Source organism: Helianthus annuus, chromosome 17, assembly GCF_002127325.2.
Source record: "Helianthus annuus cultivar XRQ/B chromosome 17, HanXRQr2.0-SUNRISE, whole genome shotgun sequence".
NCBI classification, from domain to species: domain Eukaryota; kingdom Viridiplantae; phylum Streptophyta; class Magnoliopsida; order Asterales; family Asteraceae; genus Helianthus; species Helianthus annuus.
This window is the reverse complement of record NC_035449.2, coordinates 193,798,859-193,815,591: the sequence shown is the minus strand read 5'-3', so window position 1 is coordinate 193,815,591 and position 16,733 is coordinate 193,798,859. Positions and strand designations below refer to the sequence as shown.

Sequence of the window (16,733 nt, the reverse complement as noted above, 5' to 3'; positions counted from 1 at the left end):
TGGAGGAGATGTGAACGACCTAATTGAAACTTTTCAAAATGACAATAATGCCCCTCCGCGTTTTTTAGACTTAAAAAATTTGATCTATAATCTCAGCCCTTGATTAACTTAATCCAAGGGTGTTCCCCGGTTCCCCACTTTTTTGGTGTTCCCCAATGAACCCCACACTATATATATATATATATATAGGGGAAGGATGTATAGAAAACTCACTTTAATTTAGAAAACTCAGGAAACTCAAAGCTCCCGATGTTTTTTTTTCTTGAAAAAATTTACACATGTTATATACATGTTTTTAAGGGTTTTGGGCAAAAAAAATCAAAAAAGCGCCAAGTAGATATTTAAAAAAAAAATAAACAAGTTTTGGTGTAACACATGTTACATTCATCTGACATATTTGTAACATGTGTTACACCAAAACTTGTTTATTTTTTAAAAAATTATCTACACGACGCTTTTTTGATTGTTTTTGCCCAAAACCCTTAAAAACATGTATATAACATGTGTAAATTTTTTCAAGAAAAAAAAACATCGGGAGCTTTGAGTTTCCCGGGTTTTCTAAATTAAAGTGGGTTTTCTATAGATACTTACATTATATATATATATATATATATATATATATATATATATATATATATATATATATATATAGGTTTAGGTTCTTTTGTGAACACTTTTTAATTAATGAACAAAACGAACAAATCCTGGCCATAGATCTTCTTTAATCTAAAATAAGGGTAGGATCGTCTTTTAACATATATAGTTTATTTATAATTTTCTTTTTTTAAATTTATCATGGCAGTTATCTAGTAAACCACCCACTCTTCAACATAACGTGCAATTTCAAATTTCTTTTGAAGATATCTTCCTATTCGTTCTTATCAACACCAATCACCATTTTTCCAATTCGTTTTGCAGATTATCAACAGTAAATTCAGCAATCCATGACACATTCTAGTGAACAGAATATTGTTTCATCGAATTGCCTAATCGATCAGACCGTTCAACCACCGGGAGATCAACATCAAGGTATATTCAGTATCCGATGATGCTTCAATTTTAATAGATTTTGAAATAGTCAAGTGGTTCGTTTAACTAAATTTTAAGATTTACTTTCATAGTTGTGTAGCGTTTGGTTTAGTTTGTATAAACCCTAAGATTTATACAAATCAGTATGAAACAGAAGCAGATCATCATCATATAATTATTACTTAGCTGTGTATTGTTTGGTTTAGTTGTATGAACCAGAAGCAGATTTTCTGGTGAAACAGAAGCAGATCATCATCCTAAAATTATTACATAGATGTGTATTGTTTGGTTTAGTTTGTATGAACCAGAAGCACATCATCATCGTATAATTATTACATATCTGTGTATTGTTTGCTACAGATACGAACGATCAGATTGTTGTTTCACCCACACGCTCCTCGTAGGTATATTTACAAACATTTCTTGGATGACTTGTTCATAAAAAGTTTTATCATATAAGGCTATAAACACAGTGCTGCTGTGAGCATGTCACAAGAACAAAAATGTAAGTCACACTTCCTCCAATCTTCAACATTCATGTTTTTATTTACGTGATTTTAAAGGGTGGTCACCATAATATATATGTATTGGTGCAGATGTTACATAAGTGTATATGTATACTAAGAGTTTAAGATACTGTCATACACATGTGTACAGTTATTTATGCTGAACGATAGGTCTCGTTTGTATCATATGTTATGTTTTCACACTAACAGACAGTCTCGTTCTTTTCATATGTGTAGATCAAAGGCAGTGATGAGAGGAACGTAGAGTTGAAGCAAAAAAATCACAAACTTCTATAGAACATTTTCATAGAACCTGAAAGGTTTACGCATGTGTATTGTTAACACATTCCTTACTTTACACATGTGTGTTGTTAACATTTTTATTTTACACATTTGTACATCATGAAACCAAGTAATAACTTGTAAATACATATACGTATTTTATGAAAGCATAGCGGTACATAACTATACATATATGTACTTCTGAAATGGTACATGCATAAAAGAATATAAAGCATACCTTCAGTTGGACATAAAAATTTAGTATTATACATATGTATTCACTTATCACATTAATATATTAATATAACTATTATAATAGTAGTTGATCCTTCATGTAATAAAAACATACACATTATTCAAATATGAAATGCATCTAATGGGTAAAATAAAAATAAAAAAAAGACGATGGAGTGGACAAATTAAAACAAAACGGTTGAGCAAAATGAAAATAAAAAAATATAATGTAGTGGGCAAACTAAAAAAAGTTGATATTTTGGTGGAACCATGCTAAAAAAACGGAGATAGTTATTACTAGATTCCAAAACTGACAAATAACAAAGTACCATATTACCCCTAATTTTAAAAGGTTAGTTTAAATTAATTTTATGTATTTACAATCTTGCCATTCAATATCAATGGTTGATATTGGTTCATTTAGTTCTCAAATAAGGGTTGGTTCACTCTTGAACCCTACCCTATATATATATATATATATATATATATATATATATATATATATATATAGGGTGTGGTTCTAGAGTGAACACTAGTATATTGTGAACTAAGTGAACAAATTCTAGCCAAAATATATATATATATATATATATATATATACACACACATAGGGTTAGGTTCATTTGTGAACAACCCTCTTTTTTGTGGGTTCTCAGAAATCTATTTGGTTTTGAAAAAAAAAATGAAAAGTTTAGTGAGAATTTTTTATGATTTGGAGAAATTAATAAAATGTTATCAAATGAAACCCAGTAGAAATCGATTTTGAATTCGCAACTGCCCGGGTGAAGTGGTACCACCCAAATGTCACACCGGGTTATGGTAACTTCCTAAAGTCATCCCAATGTAATGTTCTCTTTTGACTATTATGTTATCATGCTCTTTCACTTATACCTAGAGGTGTACAAATCGGTTTTTTTTTTTAAAATCGGTTTCGGTTATTAACCAGTTTTAGTTTTTTCACACAAAATAAAAACTGGTTTTTTTTATAATCGGTTCCGGTTACTAACCGGTTTTTGAGGTCCAAAACAATAACCGGTATAATCGGTTGGGACCGGTTTTTAACCGGTTTTTTTCCGGTTTTAACCGGTTTTTTAATAACCTGTTCGGTTAATAACCGGTTTTTGAAGTCAAGAATAGTAACCGGTATAAAAACCGGCGGTTAAAAAAAACCGGTTTCGGTTTTTTTTTTTCCGGTTTCGATTCTAAAATCAGATTTTTTGTACACCTCTACTTATACCTTGATGGAAGGGGTGGAAAAGATGGATACAATAGGTTCAGGAAAGGAAATTACTATATCATAAATTCATACTCAGTAAATTTCACAAATCCAATCTCTCCCCCCCCCCCCCCACACACACACACTTACACTTGTGGCCTAGTGGTAGGGGATTTGGATTTTCCAATGGAGACTCAAGTTCAATGCCCACTTGTGTCATATTGGGGTGGATATTGGGCAATGATGGTGACAAACCCACCGAGGGGGTTTCGATCATGAGCCGCACCCCGGTTTTCATCCGGCGGTTACTTCAGCGAGACATCTCGTGTGGAGGCAGTATGGTTTCCGGGGGAACGCTGTAACCAAGTCTGACCAACCCAGCGCGGACCCGATTAAGACAACGTAGTCTGGGCAGATCTTGGCTAGGGCCGCCGTTTAGGCGGTGTAACATTGGGTCACTCATAAAGAAAGTCATCGTTCAAAAAAAAGTGAATTTCACATATAGCAAATTTGAGATAAAGTCTGAGAAGGGTAAGATGTAGACAGCCTTACCTCTATCTCGTAGGAATAGAGAGGATGCTTCCAATGATACCCTCGGCTCGATAGTAGCTTTGCATTAAGTCTTGAACATAAGGCACATGACACTTAGCAACCGGGACAAATGCCAATTTATGCATGTATCTCCATGCCATTTGACTATCAACGCCACCACATGATGTATGATTAACCGTCCGGCACTTTTTAACGTTATTTTTACGAAATTGACAAAACTTGTTAAAGTCGGTGCAATTTCACTTTTGCCTCCCAAACACACACATATATACATCATATGCACACACCACAATCAAAGCGTATTTAGAAAGGAAATAAGAAAATGAATAATGAGTTACGCACTAGGAAGGTGGTGAGTTAGGCTAGGTAGGATAATACAATTACTTAATATTAAATACAAAGATATTTTGGGCCTTTACATGTACTAATTATTATTACTATAATTATTATTACTATATCGATAATTTGGGCCTTTAAGTTTGTAAAATCAATAAGTATGTTTATTTGACCCGTCTGATTGCACTATTATTTCTCAAAGTTGTATTAGATCCAACTATAATTAACTACCAGAAGCTAATTAACGTTAAGGTTAACCAACCTTAAAACATTAAACACCATGTTTTAGCATATAAAAACATAATCCGATATCAAAACCTTAACATCAAAGCGAAAACATCCAAAACTTCCTAAGGATAAAAAGGTTCGAAAGACGAATAAATAAACGACGACCACAAAGATAATAGAGATGAAGAAAGCCTTTGATACAAGTAACAGCTCATTCTTCATCATCCTCGTCAGCATCACCGCCTGCCGCCTTCTTGGCAGCAGCTTTTTGGTTCTTTCGCTTAACTCTGCCGGGTCGGCCACCACCAAAGGGACTTGTGAGCGAGAAGTCAATGTGCTTCTGTGAGTCAACTCTCACCATGAAAGACGGAACATTCACCACTTGCCTTCCAACCCTGTAACCGCAATAATACATTGAAAACGTCACCAAAACGATAACAAAACAAAAGAATCGAAAAAGCATAAAAGCAAGTACATGTGTGAACGGGTTTGGGTTTAGTGTAAACGGGTTTCGGTCAGTTTCAGATTGAGCCCACGAACCCATTTAGCTAAACGGGTCGGGTTTGGTTCAACCTGGTCAGGTTGGCGGGTTGATCCGTAACATATTTATATTAAATTATATTTTTTTCAATATGTTAAAAAAATTGACATGAGACTTTATAAATGTAAATGTATTAATTTGCATAAAAAAACAGGTTGAACAGGTCGTGTTCGGGTCAACTCACAAATATTCGAGACGTGTTCAGGTTCATATGTATGACACAATTTTCGTGTCCGGATCGTCTAAAATTTTTGGGTTCGGGTCAGGTGAACCCACAAACACGACCCGTTTAGCACCCCTAAAAGCAAGTAAACGTGAATGAATTGTAAAACAGTACCTGATGTGCCTCTGCTTGATGAGCACTCTAGCATGATGAATAGACTTAGCCATACCGGTCTTGAACACGAGTGTCTGCAAACGACGTTCTAGAAAGTTCTCAACGGTAAGTGCCAACACATAATCAAGCTTGTTTTGGCTCTCATCCAAAAGCCCGTAACGGTTCATTCTCCTCATAAGTGCTTCACCCTCGAAAATTCGACGGGGGTCCTTTTCTTCAAGGGTCAAAAGCATTCTTGCGGCATTTCTAATTCGACTAAGAGCGTATTGCACCCTCCAGAGCTCGCGTTTGCACCGGAGACCGTATTCTCCTACGAGTTTTAACTCAGCGTCCAAACGTTCCTTCTCGTATGGACGGCGGGGCTTCTTGAAAGTCTTTCCATCTGATATAAAACTTGGCAATCAATATCAAAAACAACTTATAAAACATGTCAATATTACTGAAAAAAAAGCGATTCCAGTTTTTCCAAAATTTTAGCAACCAAAACACATTTGATTAAAAAATTATAGGTAAAGTTAACAAATAATAATGAAGCAAATAATCATTATATTTACATAAAAACATGAGTATATAGAAGAAATTAAAAAGTAAATCATACAGTTTCGATAAAATGACACATGGACCATTGCTGTCCAATTTCAGTGCAGCAACTGCTTGCTGCTCTTCTCACTTTCTTCCTTCGCTGATCATAAAATGAATATGTTAGTTTAATACAATAAAACACTAAAATTTCGAAAAGAAAAACAAAACTGAAAATCAAAGTAACCAAAAAATTATACAAGTCTAACATGCTATAAAAACTTATTGAAATGCAAACACAACATTATTTTTCTAAAAAGTCATAGGTATACCCATATACTTTTTACTTTAAACAAATATAATTAATGAACATAAAACAGGAACCACAAACCCTAAGGATCAGAAATATAACATTCGAAGCAGCTAAGAAAAGACAAAAAAACAAATCAATTTGTTTTCCAAAAAGTGATAGATGTACTAATTTGCTGTTAAACATTAACTAAAATATAAAGTAAACATGAAACAGAAAGCACAAATCATGAGATTCAACGGGTTTAACAATTGAAAGAGCTAAAAAAGGTTATATTAACGCATCATTTATTTCCTAAAGGGAAAGGAAAACAACAACTTAATGCTTAAATTCAACAAATGTAATGTATAAACATTCTAAAGAGCAAACATAATATGAGAATAACTAACGAACATGAAACAAAAAGCACAATATAAAGAATTGAAACTACGATAACGGTTAAAGCTTATAAGAAGTCAGAAATAAGTGAATAACACATCAACTCGTTTTCCGAAAATGAAGAGCGTACTAATTTGCTGCTTAATTTCAACTAATATAAAAACTAAACATAAAGCAAGAAACACAAATAATAAGAAAACACAAATGAGATAACGCTATTAAGGTATGTAGCCATAAATAGCGAGATTAAAGTTTTTTATTTTAATTTTTTTAATTTAAATAGCGATTAAATATAGCTATAAATAGCTGGATTTTAGTTTTTTTTGTTAAATATAATGTAAAATTGCATATATACCAAAGTATTTTGATATAATATACATATTAAAAAACCTTAAAGATTTTCTAGTGTATCGCTACTTTTAAAGTAGCGCCCTATTTCTCGCTATTCGGCTATTCGCTATGTAGCATATAGGTACGTTACCGCTATTTGTCGCTATTTTCAATTAACAACTATGAACACAACATTAATTTTGTAAAAAGTGATAGATACAGCAGTTTTAAGCTAGAGTTCAACAAACCTAATGGATAAACACGGTACAAAAAGCAAGCGTAATAAAAATAGCCAGCTATAACAACCGAAAGAGCTAAAGGACGTTAATATTAACACACCAATCACATAACATATCATTTAATTTTCTAAAATGTAACAGATATACTTCTGCTACCTAATTAAACACAATACAAACATCATAATAATCGAAAAAGACCAAAATATATTATAACAACTAACACACAAATAAACACGAAGCAAGAAGCACAAATCATGAGAATCAACGGCAAAAATAACAATCAAAGAAGCTAAATGAGGTTAAAAATAACAAGTTACAGAATACATCATTTATTATCTAAAATACGACAAGATACACCGATCAAATGCTTAATTTCAACGAAAATAATGAAAAAACGTAACAATCAACGATTCGAATGAGGCAAAAGATGTGAGATTAAAAACCTAAATCATGTTGAGTACAGGATATATAGAAGATACATACAGAATTACAGATTTGTTGAGAGAAAGAGAGAGAGAACGAAGAAGTTTCGAACCTGAAAACGGAGACGCCGTGAGAAATCAACCTGCAACAAGAGTGAGGTGAGGTGAGGCGAAGAAATACAGCTAGGGTTTGTTAAATGGGCCGAGTTTTTTTCAGGCCCATTGGGTCAACCTTTACCTGGACTGCTTTTTTATTTCAATGTTTTAATGTATTTTGGGGTTCTTTTAGTTCGGGTTAGTTGTGAATTTATAAACCGGGTTTTTTGAATGTGTACAAAACCGGGTTTTTATAAACCAGTCCGGTTCCTAAACCGAATTGGTTTTTCACATATGGAGTCAAACTGGTTTGGACAAATCGGTTTGGGTTATAAACTGATTTAGGAGGGAAAATGTTTAAACCTATGAAATCAAATCGATTGAAAGCGAGTTACAAATCGGTTTGGGCCATAAACCAGTTTCAAAGAACGAGTCTACGAATAGGTGCCAAACCTACGGGTTGGGTCGGGCCCAAATCAATTTTTTTGGTGGATCGATTTTGGATCGGGAACCTGTTTGGCGAGCCCAAAACAGTTTTTTTGTACACTTCTAGTTGTGATCCAAGTAAAGTGTATGTATCATGTATTGCTTTACACACATCTATTAACTCATGCTCACCAACTCACAAACTCAGAGCAGGTCTGCACAGGCACACTCTATTAACCAGGGGTCCAAAGCCTTCAACCCCAAAAGGGGAAACCCTCCATTGCAAACAGGTTTCGCTAGTCTTGTTTATGCCATTTCAGGAGATGTCTTCCCCTATAAGAAGACAGCTCATGTTCACTTCTAAGACATTCCGAAAAGGCAGAGATTCCTTAATCTCTTGTCATTCAAAGAGTTCTTTGTCACTTCCAAACAACTCTTCAGCACATTCATTCTATTTGCTTTCTTTTCTGGATTCGAGCTGGCCTCGGAGAAAGAACCTCAAAGCAAATAACAAGTACATACTAGTGAACCTCCTTCCACGTTTTGCAAACGTGGAGGGACCCCGCGACCTGCGTTAGGCAAAACTGAACCTTTCAGCCCTTTTGCCTAACCAGCTTAGCTACCATCCTTGGTCCCGTGTTTGTTACATCAACAGCTATATAATCGCTTATCCCACTAATTTGTAACTCTTACTACATCTGTAAATTTTTTTTATGTATAAATGCATTATCAACTTTAACAATTCTTTATTAAATTCATTTTGTATGTAACACATCTATGTGTGTGTATATATATTATTTCCATTAAAGAGACGTAACTAAAATTTATTGTATTTATTGTGTCGTTTTCAAACTAAATAAAGAAAAGACCAAGACAAAGAAAGCTGGATTAAAGAAAAACAACTCACACCCACCATATCTGACCAAAAATGGTTATTCTTGGTCTTTTTTCCCATCTTCTACCAGCCAAATAGGCAAAACCAGACAAAAATCAACTAGAATTCAGAGAAACAAAATGAAATGGTATCATTAAATAAAAAATTGTCACAGAAAGTACTGAACTAATATTTTACTTAAGCGGTAAACGAATCACATGTTCAGCGAACAGTTCATTAACTATTCGGTGGAAAGTTCGTTATGTTCGTTCGTTTAATAAATTTTAATAAATGAAGGAACATGAAGAAGAAATCCAGTACGTTAGTTGAACGAACATGAACAAGAAATTTTGTTTGATTAGTTAAATGAACGAACATGAACAGATGTCTCATTCGTTCAATTATGTTCATGAATGTTTGGTAACGTGTTCTTGAACATTTGTTCATGTTCTTTTGTTTGTATTGTTCATGAGATTTTTGTAATTTTATTTAATTTATCTAAAGTTTTTTATATTCTATAACTTTAATTTATTTTATTATCCTAAAAATAAAATAGAAAGCCATATTCCCATCATGCTTATATACCGTTCCCCTTTCCTTCATCAATATTCACATTGACGAGCACTATCAACCTCCCCTTCTACTATTATGGCTTTAAGTTCCAGTGTCGCTTCCTTCGCCATACACCTCTAGACTATGTTGCTTTTGTCGATTTTTTTTTTTTTTTTTGTGTTCGTGAACACGTTCATTTCTTTAATGAACGAACAAGAACATAAAATCTCGTTCGGTAAGTGTTCTTAAACGTATGTGAACACGTTTATCTCCTTAACAAACAAACACGAAGAAAAAGGAATAAATAGAATGATTATGGTCTCATGTTTGACGAGTCAAGTTATTCTACAAAGGCTCCTAATTGTAAGAAGTGTAAGAAGGATTTATAAAGTGACAAGTGTCCAATAACTTAAAATTAAACCCACTACATCACCACCTAAAATTTAAACACTCACCCCTACCCTACCCCACCCCACCACCACCCAAAAACCTAACCCCCCCCCCCACACACACACACACACACACCCAAAAACTTAAACCCCACCCCCCCCACCCCCACCCCCACCCCCACCCCCCCAAAAACCTAAAAAAACCTAACCTCACTACCCCCCAAAAACCTAACCCCCACCAAAAAAAAAAAAAAAAAAAACTAAACACCCACCCCACCCCACCACCACCTAAAAACCTAAACCCCCACCTCCCACCCCCTCGGCAAAAAAAATTTTTTTTTTGGGTGGGTGATGGGGGAGGGGGTAGGGGTTTAGGTTTTTGGGTGGTGGTGAATGTTTAAGTTTTTTTTTTTTTTTTTAGTGGTGGGTTTTTTTAGGAGCCTTTGTACCTTTCTTACAATTAAGAGCCTTTGTATTTAATCCTAATCCTTGACATAATATATCTTACACTATTCTTTAAAAAACAAATTTCGCGTACACACGACACGTCTTTACACGTAAAACTGATATTTTAAGTTTTCAAATCGTAAATAAAAACATAAAAACTAACATCTTTTACATTATTTTTTTAAACTAGGTAAAGTAACCCTTTATAATTAACTAGTGGGGTTACCCCACACTACCCGTGCGAGAATTTTGTCGGTATTGATTCGGTTCTATATGGTATTGACACTCGCCACATTCACTCCCTAAATGTCCAAAAAGACATCGATTGAGAACCATTTAAATAAAAACCGGTATACCGCTTCAAATAACACCGACGCTAGTATCAATCATTGTCAAATTTGTAGTTCTACGATTTTGAATAAAATTTATATCATGACGCCACGTTGCAACGGTAAATACATGGAGGTAAGATATTATAACTCGGAAACCAGGAAAGTCGAACAAAGCGAAATTTAAATAACATATTCGGATTTCTGTTTTGAATATTTGAAGTTGATCTTTAACCAAATCGAACAATCGATTTTAACAGGATGTGAATCTCTAATTTTTGAACCAAACACTATATTCAGAACTTTATAAAACATTATATATTAAAAGTTATAAAACAAATGAGAATGGCCAGTTCAACTTTGAATAAAGTTTTTATTTACGATTTGAAAACTTAATATATCAGTTTTACGTTTAAAGCTGTGTCGTGTGTACGCGAAATTTGCTTTTTAAAGAATAGTGTAAGATATATTCATTTTTTTATCGATGGATATATGGTCCCTAAGATGGATAAATGGTCCCTAAGAGTGATACTCATGTTTTCTTTATATTTAAAATTAATAGAAAAAATTAAGTACTTTAATATAGTTTATAAGTTTGATAAATGGTCCCTAAGGCTATGCGGTATGGCGATAACCCTTCCTTGGAGGATGATCTGTTGCGTAGGCGCCACATCATAGTCCTTGGAGGATGCCCCTCCAAGGTAGAAACACTGGAAATGGAGGATGATCCTACCCCACTGATGTGTGTAAAATGCAACATATAAATTACATCAAATGAGGCATAAAACTAACCCTTTTTAAATACTAATGTTGGAAAAAGTGTGTTTTTATTTCCTTTTGTATTTTCAGGATTAAATGAGCTCAAATTAACAAAAGAAGCAAAAAGACAGCTAAATCTAACATAAATACAAGGAAAGGAACAAAAGTGGATTGCCCGACCCCTCAACAGCATTCTCCCAAGCAAAACAGAGAAGGCAGAAGACTGAACACGCCCCGTGCTCAGCGAGCACGGGGCCGTGCCCAAGAAGCAGCAGAAAAGACAAACCTGTAGAAGCTTCTATTGCTCACCACGGGGCCGTGCCCAGTGAACACGGGGGCGTGCCCAAAGTACTGCAGGCGCATTAATTGTAATTGCGAATTACAATTAATGAGGAGAGATAGTGTCAGACAGGCACGGGGCCGTGCCCAGGCCTCTGTTCAGCCTATAAATAGGAGTGTTTGGCTTCATTGCAACTCATCCCTTGGCACACCACCTCTCTCACACTTCATCCACCATCCACCACCATCACAACACCATCATCCACCACCATCATCCATTGTCCATCATAGAGTGTGCCAGTCGTCTTGTGATCCAAGATTGATCGTAAGAGTTCTTGACAATCAAGGCCATGTTTGCCTAAGTCTCTTACATCACTTGGTAAAGACAAGTGTTTAGTATAATACTTTTTATTTTTAATCTTTTGCACTTTTTATTTGGTTTTGTATTAATGACTTTAATAACTAGTTTCTTATGTTGAAGGTCACTTTTCCTTATCGTTTGTCCGTGGTGTCTTGGCATTATTTTACTGTCTATATAAAATAAAAGATTTTCACCATTCATATCTCCACGGTCTATATGGAGGTATGTTGGCTACCTGGTCGGGGGTTAAGGGAACGGTTTGGTAAGGGTCTTGCCCTTGTTCAGCGGTTTGGTAAGGGTCTTTCCCTCCCGCTAAAACGGCTAAATTAATGACTGAAATTAATACTTATTCACAAGAGGACGGGGAATCCTTATATGAAACTTGGGAAAGGTTCAAGGAGCTATTGCGAAAGTGTCCTCATCACGGTCTTGCGACATGGCAACAAGTATCCACTTTCTATAATGGGTTGTTGCCACACACAAGACAAACACTTGACTCTAGCTCCGGGGGACTTTTAGGTAATCGACGCCCGCATGAAATATATAATTAAATTGAGAAAATTGCTCAAACCAATTTCCAGTGGCAGACTCCCCGAGGCAATAAATCTATTGCCCCGGGCGCCCATAAGGTTGATGAAAGCACCTCTTTACAAGACCAAATCGAGGCCCTTTCTTTTAAAATTAAAAAGTTAGAAATGACAAAAACAGTCTCGGTTATGGCTTGTGAGGGGTGTGGTGGGCCACATGAAAATTGGAGTTGTATGAAAGAAACGTATGATCAAACAGAATCGGTAAACTACATTGATAATAGACCTAGGCCGTCGGGTCCTCCAACGGGCACCTACAACCAAGGATGGCGAAACCACCCTAACCTTGGTTGGAGAGAACCCGGCAATGGTAGTAACCAACAAAATCAAAAAACCAACTTTCAACAACAAAGAAATGAGTCACAAAATTTCCCTCAACAACAAGGTGGACGAGAAAGGCTTGAAGATACTATATCTCGCCTTATCTCCGACACCGAAAAGAAAAACTCGGATAGATTTCTACAATTAGAATCAAATTTTAGAAATCAACAAGCTAGTATACAAAACATCGAAAAACAAATAAGTCAACTAGCCCAAAATTTCTCCGAGAGACCGCAAGGCGCGTTACCAAGTAATACCGAAACAAACCCAAAGGCACAAGTACATCTCATCACCATACGGAACCGTACCGTGGGTACCACGGAAGGGCCATCGCCTACTAAGGAGACCACATCGCTGTCCCATCAAGAGGAGGTTACTCCGCCACCATCAGAGCCCACCAAGGCTCCTCCGGTTCCGTACCCCGGTAGGTTAATCCGTCAAAAGACCAACGAGCAATTCGCAAAATTTGAAAGTCTACTAAAACAATTGCATGTCAACATTCCTTTTATTGATGTCCTAACTCAAATGCCTAAATACTCTAAGTTTATGAGGGACTTCCTCACTCATAAAAGGAAAATTGAAACATTGCAATTAGTTAACTTAGGCGAAGAATGCTCCGCTCTCGTACTCAACAAACTCCTCCAAAAGAAAATTGATCCCGGAAGCTTCACAATTCCTTGCTCGATCGGGGACTCCCCCGTTCGTAATGCACTAGCCGACCTTGGGGCTAGCATTAACCTCATGCCCGAATCAATGTTCAAAAGACTCGGCCTAGGAAAAACGAGTCCTACAAAAATGAGTATACAACTTGCTGATCGATTCGTCAAATTCCCACAAGGTGTCATTGAAAATGTTCTAGTCAAGGTGGACAATTTCGTTTACCCGGCCGACTTTGTCATACTTGATATGGAAGAAGATACCAAAGTCCCCCTCATACTAGGGAGACCCTTTCTCGCCACCACACAAGCAGTGGTGGACATGAATGACGGAACGCTCACTTTATAATATGGGGATAATGAAGTAAAATTCGGGGTTGGGAAGAAGAAAGAGGACGATGACCCGGTCAATTACATGAAGGTTATTGATTCGAGTTTGGATGCTGCTCTACGACGGTGCAACATGGGATGCAAAACATCCCACTCAGAAAATATATAACCTCACCTTGGGTCTAGCCAAGGACCCTTATAAACGTGGCGCACCACGGAGGCATTCCGCAGAACTATCCTTAGTTTAGTTTAATCTTTTAGTTTTAACTTGCAGAAATAAAACACACTCATGGTGGTCAAGGATGACAAGGGGAACGAGAAACATGGCCCCATGCACAAAAACAAGGCCACCCGACAACAATTTCTCCATTACAGTAAGTTCAGCACGGGCCGTGCCCAACCAACACGGCCCCATACTGAACACCCTGCAGACAAATGCCCAGTTCAGGTAACTGGACACGGGCCGTGTTCACCTAACACGCCCCCGTGTCCAGGCTTCTGTTTCTTTTCTTTAATTATTGTTACTGGCACCTGAACACGGGGCCGTGCCCGGTCACCACGGGGCCGTGTTCAGACTGCCAGTAACATAAATTTTTGCTTTTAACACCATGTTACACATTCACTCAACCTAAAAATTTATTTTTGGCCACATTGAGGGCAATGTGTCATTTAAGTGTGGGGGAGATGCTAAAACCTTGAATTTTGCAAGTCCTAATAATAAGCCTTACACAAAACTCTATTGGAACCGCTAATCACCCCAAATTTTTTCAAAACATTTTCATTTTTTTTACTTGTCTAAAGTTTAAGTTGGAAATTCTAAGATTAACAAGGTTATATTTTTACGAGTTTACAACCAATAGCGTCGTGATAAAAAGAACCAACATAAGAAAATTATGAAACGGCATGACAAACTTAGTTAAAATTCGATTATATATACTTGATCACATAAAAACCCATTCCCACAAAAGTGAGTTTTGAGCCTTTATTGAGCATACAAATATATATCTTTACGCTAAATGCTCATTTTTCGTTTCTTGTGTGAATAGCCGCTTGGTTCTTACGACTCTAGAACTTGCCACGACAATTCATTCCCAGTCCTTACCAACTTAAACCCAAGTAAGTAAATGATGGAGGCATTAGGACTAACCCTTTTTCTTTCAACACCATTATTTTTATTTTTCTTTTCACCTACCCAAAAACTCCCCCTAGATTAGCCCCTTTGAGCCTAAACCTTTTCGTTTCTTAACCCCCAAAAACCCTTTTTACCCACCAAAAACCCTTTTAATTTTTTTTACCCTTTATTTTAGTAACAAGCTCGGTTTTCGTGTGACTAATATATATATATATATATATATATATATATATATACAATGAAGTTAGAAATAAACAAACAAAGCTCCTCAAACAAAAGCTTGTTTGAAAAAAATACTTCATTAAAAATAAAACGTCACAAAAACAAATTGTTTTACGAAAACCGACGCTTTTTACGACTTTCGCCCTTTTCTACTAACCACTAACCCAACTACCCACCTTTAGCCCGAGCTTAACCCTTCACCCCAAAAAGTCCTCTTGATATTTACAAAGGTATAAAGTTCAAAAGGAGGAGGATTGATTGCTTGGCAAGCTTATGGTAGGAATAAGTTCCATGCCGCTCTCGAGTGATTCACTAAAAAATACCCTTTCGGCCGATGTGAATGATTTCTCCCGTGAGGTATATGAACTTGTATATAAATAAAATTTTAAAAAGGTATGTTATGCCTTAATAAATAATTTACCTTATGAAAAGTTTTTAATAAATCATGACGAATAGGATTGTAAATAAATAAAAATAAAACCCAATAAAGATCTTGGATTCCCGACACTCTATGACAAGCCAAAACCTTCTCTTCTACCCATTCCATTTGGGAATGTAAGCCACATATTAAAGAGTTTTGCTTGAGTACAAGCAAAAATTCAAGTGTGGGAATATTTGATGTGTGTAAAATGCAACATATAAATTACATCAAATGAGGCATAATCCAACCCTTTAGGATTGTATCCTTGCTGACTCAAACTACTGGGTTGAGGGTAACGTCGCCTTCGAAAGAGGGGCCTACTACAATAACTAAGATAATCTCCTAAACAAGTGCAAAAGTGCGAAAATAATCAAAGGTTATACTAATACACGAGTCGGATCCAAGTGATTCATCTTGTCTATCTGTTTTTTTTTATTTTATTTTTCAGCATTTAGTTAGTCTTATTTTCTTAGTTTAAAAATCTTTTCTAACATTTTTGATTTGATTAGACGTTGAGGATAAATCGGTACTAAAAGCTCTTGTGTCCTTGGACTATATACCAAAAATATATACCAAAAATATATTACGCTACACGCACATCACCCACCATCTTTGTAACAACCCGACTTTCCAGGTTCTTACTTGTATCTGTCTTTTCTTGCTTAATTGACTTGTACTCTCGAGATTCCGATTATCGCAAAAGGGTTTAAACGATATTTTAAACTATGTTTTACAACGCATTCACAACACTTATTCAAAACGCAGTTACGCTTACTACTTAAACGCATTATATCGCATATCAGATCGCATGTTTATACTAAACGCTATCATAACGCAATCTCAACGTAAACTCGAAACGCAGATTTACTTTTATGAATCTTAGTTATTATGTGTGTTATTTGTGTGATTACTTGTTTAATGTTATGTGGTTATCTCAATGCAACGCTTACTCGCAAGTCGCTTAAACGCAACACAATGCTTACGCACGAAACGAAAGTTGGAAAAACTAACTCGCACCGCGCGGCTGTTCGAATGGACATCCGACCGAATGGACATCCGTCCGGATGGCCATCCGACCGGACGCCCATTCGTC

At 36.0% G+C, this 16,733-nt stretch overlaps 1 protein-coding gene, 1 long non-coding RNA gene and 1 other non-coding gene across 4 annotated transcripts; 1 reads left to right on the top strand and 2 right to left on the bottom strand.

Moving 5' to 3' along the window:
• Positions 1-829: 829 nt before the first annotated feature.
• Positions 830-1,959, top strand: LOC118488986. Its single transcript, XR_004885562.1, has 3 exons — positions 830-1,029; positions 1,390-1,534; positions 1,773-1,959. It is a non-coding gene; the product is annotated as an uncharacterized LOC118488986 (long non-coding RNA).
• A 2,434-nt stretch (positions 1,960-4,393) lies between these two features.
• On the bottom strand, positions 4,394-7,706 carry LOC110926286 (40S ribosomal protein S9-2). 2 transcript variants are annotated; one of them, XM_022170036.2, is made up of 4 exons: positions 7,573-7,706; positions 5,860-5,943; positions 5,262-5,643; positions 4,394-4,778 (listed from the first exon to the last, which is right to left on the bottom strand). In XM_022170036.2, exons 2-4 carry the CDS (start codon positions 5,885-5,887, stop codon positions 4,595-4,597), a joined length of 594 nt encoding a protein of 197 aa, XP_022025728.1. In that variant the 5' UTR covers positions 5,888-5,943; positions 7,573-7,706; the 3' UTR covers positions 4,394-4,594. The 2 variants fall into 2 exon arrangements, with proteins under 2 accessions (XP_022025728.1, XP_022025729.1); XM_022170037.2 differs by having other exon boundaries at positions 7,521-7,615.
• Positions 7,707-12,294: 4,588 nt separating this feature from the next.
• Positions 12,295-12,401, bottom strand: LOC118489402. Its single transcript, XR_004887421.1, has one exon. It is a non-coding gene; the product is annotated as a small nucleolar RNA R71 (small nucleolar RNA).
• Positions 12,402-16,733: the final 4,332 nt, after the last annotated feature.